Below are 16502 nucleotides of genomic sequence, written 5' to 3' on the forward strand. Positions count from 1 at the left end.
GTTAAATATTTGTTGACCGATCGGTTGAATGAAATGGTCTTGGGGCAGAGGGGGAGTGGTTTTGTAATGCGGACTGGCGGCGGAAACAGCAGAGTCCCGTCTCTCTAACGGCTAAACTTTAGCGCAAAACGGACACACCGATTAAGGTTCACCGCGTGCCAGGGCCAGGCTGGGCTTCTTCTAGGTGGTTACGGCGGGCGCGGCTCAGCCTGGGTACTCCGGGAGCTCCGAGCAGCGCACGCCGACGGCGACCGTGCGCTACCCGCCCAGCAGCGCTCCCGCCCCGCCTCTGGCCACAAGCGCGAACTGCGCGGCCTCTGCCACCAGGGGGCAGGCCAGGGCGGCGGGAGGCGGGGCGCAGACGCGGTGACGCGGGCACTGCCGGGTCCCGTGACTGCGCGCCCCGCCCGGAGCCGCCGCCGCCGTCATGCAATCCCCGGCGGTGCTCGTCACCTCCAGGTGAGCCAGACCCCCGCGCCCCACATCGCGCAGCTCGCAGTCCGGGGCGCCCGGGCGGAGAGGCCAGGGGAGGCGGCCGCCTCCTAGGCCAGGGACCTGGTGCAGGTCTCCCAAGCGCCCTCCGTGGCTTATCCGGGCTGGGCCCCTGCACCGCCCTGCAGGAGAGGTGGCGCTTCCGATTTACAGATGAGGAAACCGAGGCCCTCTAGAGGGTAGAGAACTAGCCAAGGACAGCGGGAGCCCTGGGACTGACTGGTTCAGTGCAGGCGGGCGCAGTGGGGACTCAGCTCTCCTTTCCTATCGCCTTGGGTTCTTCTCTTTTGAGCCCGAAAATCTAGTTCCCCATCCTTTCAGCGCTCCCTGCGTCCCAGGCCCGGTGCTGGGCACTGGGGACCGGGGCGAATCAAACAGGCTCGCCCTGTAGGGGGCTGCGGTGGAGAGGGGGTGATGCCAGCAGCAGGTAGTAAGCTCAGGTTGCCATGGGAACACAGTACAAGGCAGGAACCCGGTTTCTGGGAGAATGAGTTTGATGAAAGACCAGGGAGAGGTGGTCGCTGCTTGCGAGGCAGCTCAGGAGAGCGCAAGTTACAGCAAAGGCCTTGGAGGGGTCCAGGCGGAAGATGCAGAGTGGGTCGGCCCTGATCGAGGCCTGGAGGACCCCTGACAAGGCTGGGAGGCACGTGCTTTTACTTCTTTCCCCCTTTAAAACGTTGTAAAGTGACTTACTTCAAATATTTTCATACACTTCACCCTTGCTCTCCCTACACAAAGTCTTAGGCTAAGATGCCAATTTATGACATAAATAAACGTGTTACCCAGCCAACTGTTGATCTTCCAGTTGTAATCAGGAATTCCCCGTGACTTCAGGTCTAGAAAGGTATGATTCCTTTTGTAAACCCTGATGTCGGAGCCTGCTTGGTCTTGCATGATCAAGTGTGGTTACAGTTGTATCTTCATGGGCAGAAGAGGTTTCCCTACTGCCACTTACGTTACCTCCTCTCACCAAGCCTCGGTTTCCTTTTCTGTGAATTGGAGGTTTGAGGTTGGCAGGCATGAGCAACGTCAGTAGTATATGCCCCTCAGCCACGTGCAGATCGATGGGGTGTGACTTAGGTGCTGGGTGCTTGGGAAGGGGTGGGTGGCTTCCCTCCCTGCCGCACTGTACAGCCTGGACTTGTTAACAGACGTGGGGGCGCTGGCGGTGGTAAGGCCACATGAGTTGTGCTCATTTCTTGCTGAGGGCACCAGCACACCCAAGGATCTTGCCTGCAGGGTGAGTCCAAATGCCTTACCCCAGCAGCAAGGCCAGCCCTTCCCAGTCGCACCCCAGCTCCCCTTTCCAGCCTGATCTCCTCCCTCATGTCATTGCCACATGCACTCAAGCTTGAATTCAGCCAGAAGGTGTTTATCGAGAGCCTTCTCTGTACCGAGTACTGGCCCTAGTTCTAGGAGACAAACAAGTCCCTCTTGTAGAGCTTTAATGGGCGCACAGGCACAGTGGGCAAATCTACTACATGTCAGGGATGTTACATGCTATGAAGGAAAACAAAACATTGGGGGCAATAGAGTGGTAGGAGGCACGCATGCTATTTTCTATGGTGCGGTCAAGGGGTGTCTTTCTGATGGAGTGGCCCCTGGGCAGATCCCTGACAAGCTCCATGACAGAGAGAGCCATGAAAAAGAAATCTTGGAAAAGTGTGTACTGGGAGGACAGGACAGCAGGAGCCAGGGTTCCAAGGCTGGTATGGCTGGAGTGGAGTGAGCCCGGGGAGAGTGTTAGGTGATGCGGTGAAGAGGCAAGCTTGGGAGTGAGGGATGATCAGGAAAGGCCGCGAAGGCTGTGGAGGAGCCATCGGATTTAATTTCAAGTGCAATAGGACCCAACTTCTGGTTTATAGAGATCCTTTGGCTGCTATGCTGAGCATGGGCAGTGGCCCAGCTGAGCATTCAGGACGGGGCTTGTAGGATTCCATGTAGAGCCGGTGGTGGCTTGGCCCGGGGTGATGGCGGCCGTGAGGGTGAGAAATGTTTGGGTTCTGGATATATTTTGAAGACTGAGCTTTCAGGTTTGCTGATGCTTGGATATGGGGTGTGAGAACAAGAAGAGAAGTCAAGACTAACGGCAAGTCTCTCAGCCTAAGATGCTGGAAGAATGAGGCTGCCCTTTAGCAGGCTTCAGGAGAGGTAGGAGCAGCATTTGTGTAGACAGGTGAGTTTTGAGAAGCTCGTTGACAGCCCAGTGGGGATGTCAGGCAGCTGGAAGCAGGCTGGCTGTGAGGGGAGAGTGGGCTAAAGATGGGAGTTGGGGAGCCATTGGCTCGGAAATGGTATTTAAAGCCTGGAGCCTGGATGAGATCACCTGGGGAGGGGTACAGTGAGAGGAAGAAGGTCTAAGGAGGGTGCTCTGGATGCTATCAAGGGGAACCATCCAAAGCAGTTCCTCTCCTCCTGTTTGAGCAAGAGTGGCCAGGGTTGGCAGAGAAGAACCAAGAGGGAGGGTGTGCTCCAGCCACCAGTGAAGGCAGAGCTTGAAGGAGGGGAGTGGCTGACTGTGCTCACTGCTGCTGACAAGTCAGACCAGAGGAGAAATGAGGATTCACCTTTGGATTTAACAACATGGAGGTCGCAGGTGACCTGGGCGTGGGCAGTTTGTTGCATGATAAGGACCAAAGTCTGGCTGGAACGGGTTCAAGATCAAACAGGAGGAGAGGAACCCATGAATATGGGGCCCTCTGTTGAGGAGTTCTGCTGGAAAGGGCAGGAGGGAAACAGAGCAAGGGGAATGTCGGGTGAAAGCACAGCTTTTGTTACAGGAGTGGTCAGAGCATGGTTGCATGCTAATAAGCATGGGCCAGTAACGAAGGAAAATCGATGGTGCGGAAAAGAGGGGTGAACTGCAGCAGCCATGTCCTTGAGTAGGTGGGAGGGCCTCGGAGCCGCTGCCCTGGTAGAAGGTTGGCCTTAGGAGCAGCCAGCCAGTTTGTCTACAGTCCCAGGAGAGGGCAGCTATCAGGGAGCAGCTGCAGGCTGATGGGCAGATGTGACAGCGAAGCCTAGGATGTTCTCCGATGGTCTCTGGAGCAGCACACAACAGTGTCCACATCACTTGGGAATTTACTAGAGATGGTGAGGGCCCACCCCGGGCCTGCAGAACCAGAATCTGCGTATTAACAGGATCCCCAGGGGGTTGCATGCACATTACAGTTGGAGAAGCTTGGTCTAGGGCACATCCTGCCCACCACACCCCCATTTGTTCTTGTACTCTCCGTAGCAGCTGCAGCAGAGACCAGATACCCTGCACAGCCTGAAATATTTACTATCTGGCCCTGTAGAGAAAGAGTTTTCCTATGGGTTCAGGGAAGTGGGAGGGTGATGGAGTAGGCCCAGGTGCATCAGACTCGCTGGAGGGCTTACTAAGAAAACAAGATTGCTGGACACACTAGGCCCGAACATGTCTTTCTTACAAGTTCCCAGGTGATGCTGATCCTGATCCAGGGACCACACTTTGAGAACCCCACATCTAGGGCAAGGTAGGGTTGCCAAGCCTGGTGCGGCGCTGTGCCTTCAAGTCTGCAGCTGTGAATTTCAATGGGACCAGGCTGCATGTTGACACCGTGTCTGTCCCCAGTCACGTTGAGCCACTTGGGCACAGGGTGAAGGAAGCAGAGAACTGGAGAAGTGGGCTTTGACCAGGCTAGCTCAGCTCTGGGTAGGAAGTCAGGGGAGCTGGGCCTAAGGCAGAGGGATTCCAGCAATGGAATGGGACCCTGGAAAAGGGGTGGGGTTATGGATTGTGGGTTCTGGCGTGGTCAGAGAACCATTGGATGTGGCGTTCTGTGAGGGAGCTGGATTGTGGGAGGTGCCCATTTGGGTCTGCTCCATCCCTTTCATACCCCTGAGAGGACCTCCCCCCAGCTCAGGCACCGCCCTTCTTGTCACTTTCACCCCCCGTGCCTCGTTTTCATCATGATCCTAAAGAAATGATGCCTGGCTTCTTTCTCATGCCTGCCCCATAAGAGGCCACCTGGGCTCTGGAGCAGCTGCCTGGGATTGAACGCAGCTCCACCTCATGCCGGGTGAGACCTGGGCAGGCAATTTCCCTTTAGGGGTCCGTTTCCCTGTCTTAAGTGGGTCTGGGTAGCAGAGCTCCTTCGCAGGGCTGCAGGAGGCAGAAGTGACTTCACACAGGTGCATCCCTAGAGCCCAGCGCGTCTCCCCTCAGCATCCAGCCTCACCTTTCTCCTCCACACTGGTGACAGTGACACCGTGGGCGACACCAGGCCGCGGAGTGCACACCGCGTGAACTCAGTGCTGTTGGCAGAGGGCTGGCTGTGCATGTGCACCTCCCAGTGCCCATTCGGCCCTCGCTGCACTTTTCACCACCTGAAGGCAGGTTGCCTGGGGTGCCCTACACTGCGGGAGGATATTCCTTGTGTCTACAGCACGCAGTCATTGGGTGTCACACATGGCATAGGAGGCGCATCACTGTAGGCCTCACCAGTTGGTGACAGCAGCATCGTGCTGGTGACAGCGTGGCCTAGCGTGGGACGTGAGGGGTCCGTGTGGGAGGAGTGCTGGGGCAGAGGGATTTGATGGATTGGGGTATAATTCCAGAGAGGGAAGGGCCTTGCCCCAGACACAGGTTAAGCTCCAGAAGCTCCTCCCATGTTTTCAGGGTCCTGCCTGGCACACAGGAGGTCTCACCTCAATGGTTAGAGCTGCTCAGAGGGTGCCCCACATGTCCTGCCAGAGGCGTTTGTGTGAGGGATGTTAGTCTGCACAGGTCTGTGTCTCACCTACGTAGGATGAGGGATGTATTTAATAACTTTTTCCACTTCAAGGAAAACATCTCACCACTTCTTTGCTCGTCATACAATTCATTATATTAGAATTGCATTTTACAAGTCTCCAAGAGCGGTGATGTTTTGCCGATGCACCCTCTCTACACCTCGAGGGGCAGCATCGACTGCCCAGATGAGGGACGGGCCTATCAGTGCCTCTCTGGGCCATGGGGGGGTCACAAGGGTTCTGCCTCCAGTGCTCATCCCGTGTCCCCCCCCAGGGGGCCTGTAGCAGCCCTCCTGCCCATTAGCCAAAGAGAGGTACCTGTCTGCAGCTGGGATTTCAATCCCATGTTGTCCCTGCAGCCCCAGGCATGTTCCTTGGTCTGAGTAGAGGCCCTGGGATGCTGCTCCCACCCACTCTGCAGAGTTTGTGTCGATCCCTTTCAACAAGCCCCATCCTTCCCTGTTTTCCTGCAGAGAGCAGACCTTTGTCCTGAGCAACCCCAAGGCAGGACCAGGCCCGAGGCCTCGAGGCCTGGGAAGCCAGGCTTATGAGGGCTGGTGTGGCGGGATGGGTGGCCTGGAGCAGTGACGACTGAGGACAGCCAGCAGAGTCACCTGGCACCCAGGCCTGCCAGGCCCCCGGAGGTCCTGCCCACACTTTGCTCGGGAAGCCTACTGCCTTGACCCTGAACCCCACCTGCCTTCTTTTCCTCTGGCAGGCGACTTCAGAATGCCCACACTGGCCTCGACCTGACTGTGCCCCAGCACCAGGAGGTACGGGGCAAGATGATGTCTGGACACGTGGAGTACCAGATCTTGGTGGTGACCCGCCTGGCTGCGTTCAAGTCGGCCAAGCACAGGCCCGAGGATGTCGTCCAGTTCTTGGTGAGCCAGAGGCTCTAGCCAGGATGTTTCGAGGGTGCCCGGGGTCTGGGCGGGCAGACACACCTGCCCACCAGGGTTCAAGTAGCATCTGGAGCAGGTGCTTCTCTATCTGTTGTTTGCTCAGGGCCTGGAGTACCAGACCATGCTAGACAGAAGGGACACAGTGAATCAGACGCTTTCAGTCCGTGGAGAGGCAGACCTCTAAAGAGACAGATACAGATGGGGACAGGAGCACCTGGGGGGCTCTGGGGGTATAGAGAAGGGGCGCCTAACTCACCCTGGGGAAACTTCTTGGAAGAGGCAGTGGCTAAGCTGTGTTTTGAGGAATAGATGGGGCTCAGCAGGAGAGGCGAGAAGGGTGTCCCAGGCGGACAACACATCCTGAGCAAACGCACGGAGGCTGGAAACAGGACGTTGAGTGGGAACTCTGCACAGTTGAGTGTGGTCCTGGGAGGAAGTAGGGAAGATGAAGGTGAGTGACAGGCAGGATCCAGATTGTGGAGACTCTGTGGGAGCCTGGACTTAGCCTGCAGCCAAGGAGAGTTTTAAGCAGGGGAGTGACGTGGGCCCTTTTGCCTTTAACCAGCCAATCTGCTGAGAGCATGGAGTTGGATTGGAAGGAACAAAACAAGCGTCAGGGAGCCCAGATACATGGCCAATATGGTCATTCCCAAAGCAAGGGCTTGGAGCAGGCCAGTTGCACTTGGTATGGAAGGGAAAGGGAGAGTTGAAAATGTTTACGGGGTAACATGCACCGCATTTGCTGACTGTTTCCACCAACTGAAATAAAGAATATGATGGAGGAGCAGATCTAGGGGGCATGTGGAGTGTGAAGTGTGAAGTGTCCGCCCTGTGGATGGATACATGAGGCTGGAGCTCGGGCTGGGCTCAAGCCTGAGATACAGGTTTGGGTGTCATCAACTTGGAGAGATACAGGTTTGGGTGTCATCAACTTGGAGGTGATATTAAAAATCTGGGAGTGGATCAAGTTGCCCAGAGAACAGATGTGGAAGGCAGAGAGAAGGGCTGAGGAGGAAATCCTGAGGACGCCAGGGGTTCAGGGACTCTTGGGGAGAAGGAGGAGTCTGCAGTTGAGGCAGAGAGGAGAGAATTGGGTATCTACGGAGTCACAGGAGCTAAGGGAGGAGAGAATTTCAAGAGGGTTGAGATCACACACTCATTGGCTTATTATTTACCATTTGGCCTCTTGTGAAAAGGACCTGCAGCTGGAGACCAAGAGACACAGGTACAGGATTATTAGGACAAAGGTGAAATGAACTAGACCCAGCAGTGCAGCAGGGAGTGACATGGGGCTAGCTTGGAGTCTCCTGGTAGCCAAGATAAAAAGGGAAACGATGAGTTGCATCTTTCTGGTGACCTGTTGAAAGAGACACTAAATTTTAAGAGAAATTTACGGCACAAATGTTTCTTTTTTTTAAGAGATAGGATCTCACTCTGTTCCCCAGACTGGAGTGCAGTGTGTGTGATCATAGCTCACTGCAGCCTGGAACTCCTGAGCTCAAGCAATCCTCCTGCCTCAGCCTCCTCAGTATCTAGGATGACAGGCAGACACCACCATGCCCAGCTTTTTGTTTTTTTAATTTTTTTTGGTAGACATAGTGTCTTGTTATGTTGTCCAGGCTGGTCTCAAACTCCTCAAACTGTGCTCAAGCAATCCTCCTGCCTCAGCCTCCCAAAGTGCTGGGATTACAGGCATGAACCCCCACGCCCAGCCACACAATTTTAAGGGACATTCAACAGCGTCATGAGAAGAGTCTAGAATAGCAATGCTGTTTTTCATTTGATTGCTCCTGTGGCCGACTCTTGGTGAGAAGCAACGTGTGATGTCAGGGGTGATTCTGGGCCTGCATTGCTTTGAGAGTGAATCTGCTTCACAGGGCACTTTGCAGCTCCTGGTAATCTGACTTGATCCAGGATGGAGCTCAATGCACCTACATTTTCAGAGACAGGAGCAGAAGAGGAGAATATTTGACTTTGATGTTGCTGGGCGTGAAGCAGGGAGCATTCTGGGAAGCTTGGGCTTCAGCCCAGCCCACTTGGTTCTGTGCAGAGGGCCGGCCTTACATGCGAGGTGTACATGAGGATGTTTTAATACCTCCATGAATCACACTAGTGCCACTTTTTCCTAGTCAGTGACGCCCACTCCCTGTGGAGTGTGTGCGTGCAGGGGCTTGTCAGACATTTGAAAGTACTTGCGAGGGCATAGAACTCCTTTACTCCCCATGGGATCTCAGGATGGAGCCTAAAGTTACATACCCCCAAGCCTGAAGTCTCTTTGATGTTTCATGATTTAACTCAAAGAATTAATAAGCATTTTGTATCTACTTAAAAGGGCATATGTGTTTTAATATAAACGTGTACTGATTTGCTGACCATGGAGTAAAACAGCCCCAGGAGGGGGCACCGCAGTGGAGGTTGTGCAGGCTCTTGGATGTGCTAGTAGTGCAGACACCCACAAGCTTACTAATGTTACAGGGCTGTCTGCCCTGTGCTCAGCAGTGCCCGGCACACGGGAGCACCAGATAAATGTGAGTTCTCAACCTTGAGCTTCCTCTGCTCAGGGTCTCTTACTTGGCCTCCTCTTGTTGCTGGAGCAGGTGCCCACCCGAGAAGCCCTGCCTGAACCCCTGATGGACATGGGCCCTGGGTGGGGTGGGAGCCCAGGCCTGTTGCTCCCAGGTACTCACGTTGCCAGTGCCCTGGAGATGGGAGGTTTCCCGGAGCCTGGATTTGCTGGGTCTGTGGTCTGAGCCTGAGTGGAGCAGTCGGGCCAGCAGGGGGCGCCCGGCCACCACCGTGGCCTGCTCTGCGGGCCGGGCTGGAGTCACAGCTGCTGTCGGAGCCTGTGTTAGCGATCGCTCTGCGAAGGGGTCCGTGTGCCTTTCCCTGAGGGCTGTTTTCAGGAAAGGCTGGAGCCAGGCTCTTGTGCTGACAACTGCAAGCAGCACCTGTCCCAGGTGACTCCCCACTGGAGGTTCTGAAGGCCCCCCCAGTGCCTCCTGGTATCTTGACCCTTCGCAGGCTGGGCATTCTGGGTGGTGTTGTGGAGCCAAGGATGTGTGCTCCAGACACACCCTGCACCAAGGGATCCCCCCGAGCCAGAGGGCGTCAGATGCCCGCAGCCCCTGCACGCCAGCACTCCAGTGGCACACCGTGGGTACAGACCGGGCCTGGGAGTATAAGAGTGAGTGGCCCACACTTCAGTCGGGGGAGACAGGCCCAGTCTATGGGGAAAGCACAGAGGAGCGAGGAGTGAGGGTAGGTGCCAGGACAATGGTGTGTGTATACAGCAGGTGACTTCACTGAGCACCCACGTGGCTACAGACACGGTGATGGCACTGAAACCACTGTGAGACAGAGAGCCTGCTGGGGTGTCTCTGTACAGAGTAAACATGCAGCAAGAGCTCTGTGAGTGAAGGGGTGACGCCTTAGCCGCCCAGGAGCTGTGGGGAGAGGCCAAGGAGGCAGCAGGAGTCAGCCGCTGGCCCCAAGGGAAGCTGAGTGCTGCCCTCTCTGAGTCAGATGGTGCTCAAGGCCACCTTCTGATGACAGAAGAGTCCTGGCCTGCTTCACTCGGGTGCCTGCATGCAGAGAGGTCCTGCCTGACTTAGGGCAGAGAACCAGCCTTGGAAATATCTGTCTCCACTGCTTGCATGGGCTGGCCCGCCGAAGGCCACACTGGTTCACGGGAGAATGAGGTTGGTGCTGAGAACAGGTGATTCACGGTGTTGCAGGAAGATGACCTGCCAGCTGGTGAGATCACCCTCCTGATATGCAGAAAGCTGGGAATGAACGCAGTGACCCTGATCACCTGCAGGCTGGGCAGGGGTCCCTGTATCAAATCTTTTTACCTGGACCTGTGACAGCGCCCAGAATGGCACCGTTATTGCATCTTTCCTCTGGGCCACTACGATGTTTTTATTGAATCTGCTATCGGCCAGGCGTGTTAAGGACTGGAGCCTGAGGCTGGGAGACAGGCGGAGGGGCAGCAGACGGGCGTACCTGGCACACTTCCTTTGGCTGCTGGGCCTCGGGAACCCCTGGTCGGGGTGAGAAAGGAGCACTGCCTGCCACTCTTCACTCAGGAAACCACATGCTCCTCTCATTCCAGGTCTCCAAAAAGTACAGCGAGATTGAGGAGTTTTACCAGAAACTGAGCAGTCGTTATGCAGCAGCCAGCCTCCCCCCACTCCCCAGGAAGGTCCTGTTTGTTGGGGAGTCTGACATCCGGGAGAGGAGAGCCGTGTTCAATGAGATCCTGCGCTGTGTCTCCAAGGATGCTGAGTTGGCAGGCAGCCCAGAGCTGCTAGAGTTCTTAGGTACCCGAGGCTCTGCCCCATGTCCCTCAGGTCTCCCTGGCCCAGAACTAGGCCCTGCTGCCCTGCCCCAGTGGGAGCACGTCCACAGCTGCCTCAGCAGCCTGGAGGCTTCAGCCAGGCTGGTGAGGCAGGTGGCCTCACTGACATCCTTGGCTGGATGGTGGGCAGAAGGAGGCCTACCCTTGAGGAACTGAACGTCTGGGTGTCAGGTGGGGGCTCACACAGCAGGCATTCTCCATAGTGTGACCCCATCCATGGCCTTCCTGGCCAGCGCCATTCCTAGAGCTTGCCGGATGCCCCCCGACTGACCATGCACCACATACAACCCCCTGACACACACCCCACACTCCCCTCTGCCTCCTTCAACCAGCCCTAGGGACCTGCAGTATCCCGGGAAAGCTGTGTTCTCACAGCCTGGCTGGTGACCTGCCCCTGGGGACATGTGCCTCTCACCTGTGCCCCCACAGAGAGGGTCGTGGGGACAGCTCCGGCCTGAGGAATTGATCCAGCACCCCTGCCCCCAGTGGTGGAGACGTCAAGCCCTTCCCATGGGTGTCCCGGCCCTCTCTTTTCTCCTCAGTTTTCTCATCTGTAAGGTGGGATAGCCTGGCTGATAGGCTGTTATGAGAATTTACAGAGCTAACACATGCAAAGTGCTTAGAACAGAGACAACAACACAGTAAATAGTGGCTACAATTTTACCCCACTCCTCGGTTAGTCCTGTCAACCCAGAACCCCTATGGGGCAAGCCCTGATCTCACAGATGCCCCCAGGGCAGGGCAGGTTCTCACCACTGCTGGTGCCGGACTCCCACCCCTTGACTTCTCCCCTCTTTACATCCGTCTGCTTAACTCTTTCCCAGCTACTGTGGATCTCCTAGTTCCACAAGACAGAAGGGAAGTTTTCAAAAGAAAGTTGACCGTAAATAAAACAAATTATTTAAAGTGAAAGGTGGAGAAGAGAAGCAAAACTGGTGAATGCGCAGGCCTAGAACTGGACAAGCTGCACAGCCCAGGTGTCCTGTGGCCATGTTGGGCCCCTCACATGGGTCTGGGTTCTCTTCTGCCCTTGTTTGGTCCAAGGTCACAACCCTTCCTTCCTTGCCTGTCTCTGGGGCTGGGTAGACTGTGCCAAGAGGTTCCAGCTCAGCCATCGCTGGAAGAGGTGCTCAGGATGTCCCAGCCCCTCTCTGGTGGAGAGGCAGGATAGAAACACAAGCTGCTCTATGCCTCACTTTGCTCATCTGCAAGATGGACGTACAGTAGGGATCTCTCTCATAGGGCTTTTGTGATGTTTAAATGTAAGATGCTTATGACATGAAATTGAAGGTTTGGGAGATTTTGAATGGCCTTTTCACATTTGTCCAAGTAAAATAACAGAGCATCACATAATATAATATCGTCATTATCACTCAGTGCGTCCTGTATGCCAGACACTGTCTAAGTTCTTTACCTACAAGGTGATTTTATTAAAAGTCAGTTGTTTTAAACTACCCAGTAAGCACTTGGATAGAGATGAACAAATAGCTGAGCCCACGCTTCTCAAACTATCTGTGGCAAGGGCTAGCTCTTTTATTCCCATCCTGTCACAGATGGATACTTTCACAAATACAAAAGCACACTCGGGTATTGTGATGATGGCAGGATGCTATGGATGTTTCTGGATGCTTGCTCTCCCTTTCTCTACTTACCTCATTGTGGTCACACAGGGGGCATTCTCTGTCTGAAGACCACACTTTGAGAAGCGCTCATCTAAGCCAGTTTGTAATGGAGTGATCACCGTTTGTTCTGGAATCTTCCACATGCTTACCCTGGGCACCCATCCAGTCCACAGTCCAGGTGCCCAGACTCTCGGGGCAGGTCTCCGTCTGCAGAGCTCCTTGCCGTGCCTCCGACTGTAAACGGTTCTGGCTGCTCTGGTTCTTTTTGAATCACCCTGTGCCCTGGCTGGTGTATCCCACTGCTCACCCGGGAGGAGGGCGTGGCCATCCTTGTGGCGCACACAGGCTCTGGGCCTTGGGTTCAGGAACCGCTGCTCCTGTCTTGCTCTGAAGCTCCCACTTGTGACCACTCCACTCCAGGCTTCCTTGGTGCCCGTCAGCCCTTGGGGGGCTGCAGCAGGCACTTGGCTGCTCCCAAAACAGAGGTCACCGTCCATCCACCCAGACTCGCCATCCTGCTCGGGTCCCAGGAGGGATGAGTTTGGTCCCAGGAGGCTGCAGGAAGCCCTCGGCCTCCGATCCTGGCATGGGAGGGTGCAGTGTGGCAAGATGCCTGCCCTGGCTCTGGCGTGGTTCCCAAGTCCCTTCTTTTCTGTCTTCCTCCACAGGTACCAGATCCCCAGGGGCTGCAGGGCTCACCAGCAGAGATTCCTCTGTCCTGGATGGCACAGACAGTCAGACGGGGAATGATGAAGAGGCTTTCGACTTTTTTGAGCAGCAAGACCAAGTGGCAGAAGAGGGTCCGCCCATCCAGAGCCTGAAGGGCGAGGATGCTGAGGAATCCTTGGAGGAGGAGGAGGCGCTGGACCCTCTGGGCATTATGCGGTTGGTCTCCCATTGTTGAGAGGGCCCCTTTGGTGTATTCCAGGCTTTCTGGAGATGACGTCCCCCTTCCCTGGAATCTGAGAAAAGCCCTGAGCATCCCAGGTCACCCCCTCGCAGGGATCTGGGCCACGAGGCCTTGGCCTGGCGTGCTTGGGGCTAGCTCTCTGCGTGGCCCTTGGTGGTGTCCATGTCTCTGGGGCTGGGCTTAGGTATCGCCTCCCTTCCCGGGTCACAGGATGTCCTCCGCTTGTGGCTCTGCACTGAGGCTTGGTAGAGGCCCCCGTGACAGCTCAGTAGTGCAGGCTGCGGACCCGTCTGGCTAGTGTGGGAGGACTGAGTGCTCCTTCCAACTATGGGACTCGCAGAGGTGGCTGTGGCTCTCTGGGCTGCATCATCTGCATAGCAGGAGCATTCACCTTGGCCCTGCCTCCACACAGGGCCGTTCACCAGCCATACATCTCTGGCCATTTATGATCTCTTTTCTTCGGTTTTCCTCAGTGAAGATGGACTCATGGTCGTACCAACCTCTTAGGGCTCCTGTGAAGATGAACTGAGTTATGTAAATTTAGCAATCAGCTATCCTCATGGCCCCATCTTTCAATGGAATCAGACCAGGCCAGGGGTACTGTTCTCCCACAACGAATGTCTCTTAGCCATTTACCGAAGTCCTCGGGTGCCAGATGAGTGAGTCCTCTCTTGTAGGTCCTGCCCCAGAAAGGAATTAGAGCCCAGTAGAAATCAGGCAGAAGCAAGTTCAACTTCATCAGCATGCAGAATTCTCTCCTAAAATCACAGCCCACTCTGGAAAGGCTTTCTTCGTGGGGAAGGTTATGGGAGGGTGGACTGCAGGGTGGCCACGAGACCAGCGTCCAGGGGTGAGGATTTGCACTGGGAAAGGGTATGCGGCGCTCAGGGAGCTGCAGCAGAAACAGGCCTGAGATCTGGGGTCCTGCGGCACCTGGGCACAGCAAGTGCCCTGCAGTCGCTCCTCCTGGCCCTCCGTGGCTGGCCTTGTCCTTGAGTGGGGTCAGCGGCCCTTAGGGAGAGGCAGCCAGAGTAGCGGGTGATGTGGGGACAAGCCTGTAATAGTCACTCCTTATCAGCCTGGCCCAACCCTGCAGGCCTTTCTTGGGCTTTATTTTAGTAAGGGTGAGGCTTTGTTTGAACTTACATTCTCTGTTGTTCTGAGTAACCACACGTAGTGCCAAACCGAGATGGACTTTGGTGGTCTGTGCCAGCCTTTGGCTGAAGAACACACTTAGCAGAGCGGCTCCTTTTTTGGGTAGGAAAATGTTCTTTGGGGCTGGCAAGTGCTGCCTTGAACTTCCTACTTACTTCATTAGCAGATTGTCAGGGGAGATGTGTCAGCTGTCCTGGGACCTCTTGGTGGGGGGGCCCCAGCCCCCTCCCCAGCTCTGTACTCTGGGGCCCTCGCCCCTGAATCCTGGGAAAGCTTAGCACCTAAGAGTAATCCCGCTGGCTTGAGACCCTCTCCTGCTGGGCTTTCTTTTTAAGGACCCGTGTGACAAGGTGCTGATGGATCAACGTTATCACCTCTGGCAGGAATAATAAGTAAATTTTTGAGAGTTTATGAAATGCTGGGAACTAAGTTAGCATTTGCTTGCATGATCTCATTATACCTGTAAGACAGCATTTCTGAAACTACTTGCTACGACCCATGGTAAAAACTATATGGTATGCCATGACCCAGGACACACATGTATAAACATCCCATAGAAATGAAGCAAAAGTTCCCAGAACTCATACAAAACCTTACTAAGTGTATTGTACTGGGATATTTTCTATTCTATTTCCACGTTTGGAAAGGTCATGATTCACCAAACTGCTTTCAGGATCCACTGTGGGCACAGGTCAAGAAACGGAGAGCCCTGGAGGCCTGCAGTGGCATCAGCCTCTTCTGTGTGGTGGGAAACTCAAGTTCAGGGCCAGTGGTTCGTCCACATTCCTGCAGCCTGCAGATGGCAGAGCCAGGACCCCACGCCATCTCCAGTCCAGTCTTTATCAGCCTGGGAGGCGGGCAGGGCCCCAGGATTATCCCCCTTTCACAGATGGTAAAATCGAGGAAGGAGTTGAGCAGGATCTTGGCCAGAGCTGTGTGTGTGGCAGAGCCGTGTGTGTGGCAGAGCCGTGTGTGTTCCAGAGCTGTGTGTATGGCAGAGCCGTGCCTTGAAGTTGGGTTTCCACCTCGGCCTTTCACAGACACCCAGGTGGACTGATTGATCTCTCTTGGTGCCACCCACCTGCCCTTTGGTGGGGGACTTTCTGTTCTTCTCGGGAGGCTGTTTGTGCACCCCTCTCCCTCCCGTGCCCTTGGTTCCTGTGCAGATGCAGCAGCCCCCGTTTCCCAGCTTGCCCTGCCCCATGTCTGGGCTTAGCTCTGGGCTCTCTGGAGCAGCCACCATTTCCATGCAACCAGCCTCGGTCCTTCCCCGCCGTGGCCGCGGCGAGGCGCTGCTGCTCTGCTAAAGGGCTGCTCCACGGCAGGGCTGCTGGGAGGGTGGGAGTCGCCAGCACAAAGCGGGAGCCCAGGCCGGCCTGGCTTTTCTTTGTCTTTTAAACCTGGTTTTGATTAGGGGCAAAAGAGCGTTATTACACCATTAGAGAGCAATTAAAGATAGAAAAAGCCCTCACCTCGGCCCATCCCAACACCACCGCTCTCCCCATCTGCTGGGGCTCTCGTCTGACCCTATCCCAGCACCATCCATGCAACAGCAGGCACAGTGCACGTGCCTTTTCGTACTCTGCTTTTTCACCCTGTGGTCTGTCCCGATTGCTGCTCCATGTCGCCCCTGTTTTGTATTTAAGTTTCTATTTTAGAGATGCCACGGTGCTGAGAAAATTGACATTCTACCCTAATAGTTCTGCCTTATGCTGGAAATCCTCTGCGGGAAACCATTTTCATTGTGACTCAAATAATACACAATTAGTATAGAAAAATTGCAATCACAGATAAAAGTCCTTTCCCTGTGAATTTTTGAATGCACCTTTGAATATTCACATCTTACTGCCAAAATGAGATTGTCTTATGTGCCGTTCTGGAATTTGCTTTTTTCCAGTTTACATGTTCTAGGTCCTTCCAGATCAATAGCTGCACTCTCCCTCCTTCCTCTGCTGGTTTCTCAGCTCGATGGGCTGTAAGTGGCATTACCAGACCCCTGCTTGTGGACGTGGTGGGGGTTTCTGTAGGTTTTTCCTATTACGGGCAATAACTTGAGGAACTTCTACATATACAAAGCTTTTATTCTATGGAGCCTTCCCCTATATATGTGCCCCAGAGTAAGGTCCCTGGAGCTGCTTCTGGGGGCTTTGGGGTACCATTCCAGTAAAGGGTTGTCTAAGGGCTGAAGCCCCTCTGTTGGGAGGGCCCCTCTGCTTTTCTAGCCCTGCCCACCCCCGCCCTCAGGGCCCACTCCTCCCACCTCTTCTTTTGCACACAGGGACCCCCTCCAGGCCCTGGGTCCCTGA

At 55.1% G+C, this 16502-nt stretch overlaps 1 protein-coding gene across 1 annotated transcript in view; it reads left to right on the forward strand.

Moving 5' to 3' along the window:
• Window positions 1-342: 342 nt before the first annotated feature.
• Window positions 343-16502, forward strand: part of HS1BP3 (HCLS1 binding protein 3) — a 33375-nt gene continuing 17215 nt past the window's right edge. The window contains exons 1-4 of the mRNA XM_054475594.1: window positions 343-459; window positions 5966-6131; window positions 10264-10471; window positions 12800-13016. Coding sequence (XP_054331569.1) covers window positions 428-459; window positions 5966-6131; window positions 10264-10471; window positions 12800-13016 — 623 coding nt within the window. The 5' untranslated portion in view covers window positions 343-427. The remainder of the gene's footprint in view (window positions 460-5965; window positions 6132-10263; window positions 10472-12799; window positions 13017-16502) is intronic.

Source organism: Pongo pygmaeus, chromosome 12 (assembly GCF_028885625.2).
Source record: "Pongo pygmaeus isolate AG05252 chromosome 12, NHGRI_mPonPyg2-v2.0_pri, whole genome shotgun sequence".
In the NCBI taxonomy this organism is placed as follows: Eukaryota; Metazoa; Chordata; class Mammalia; order Primates; family Hominidae; genus Pongo; species Pongo pygmaeus.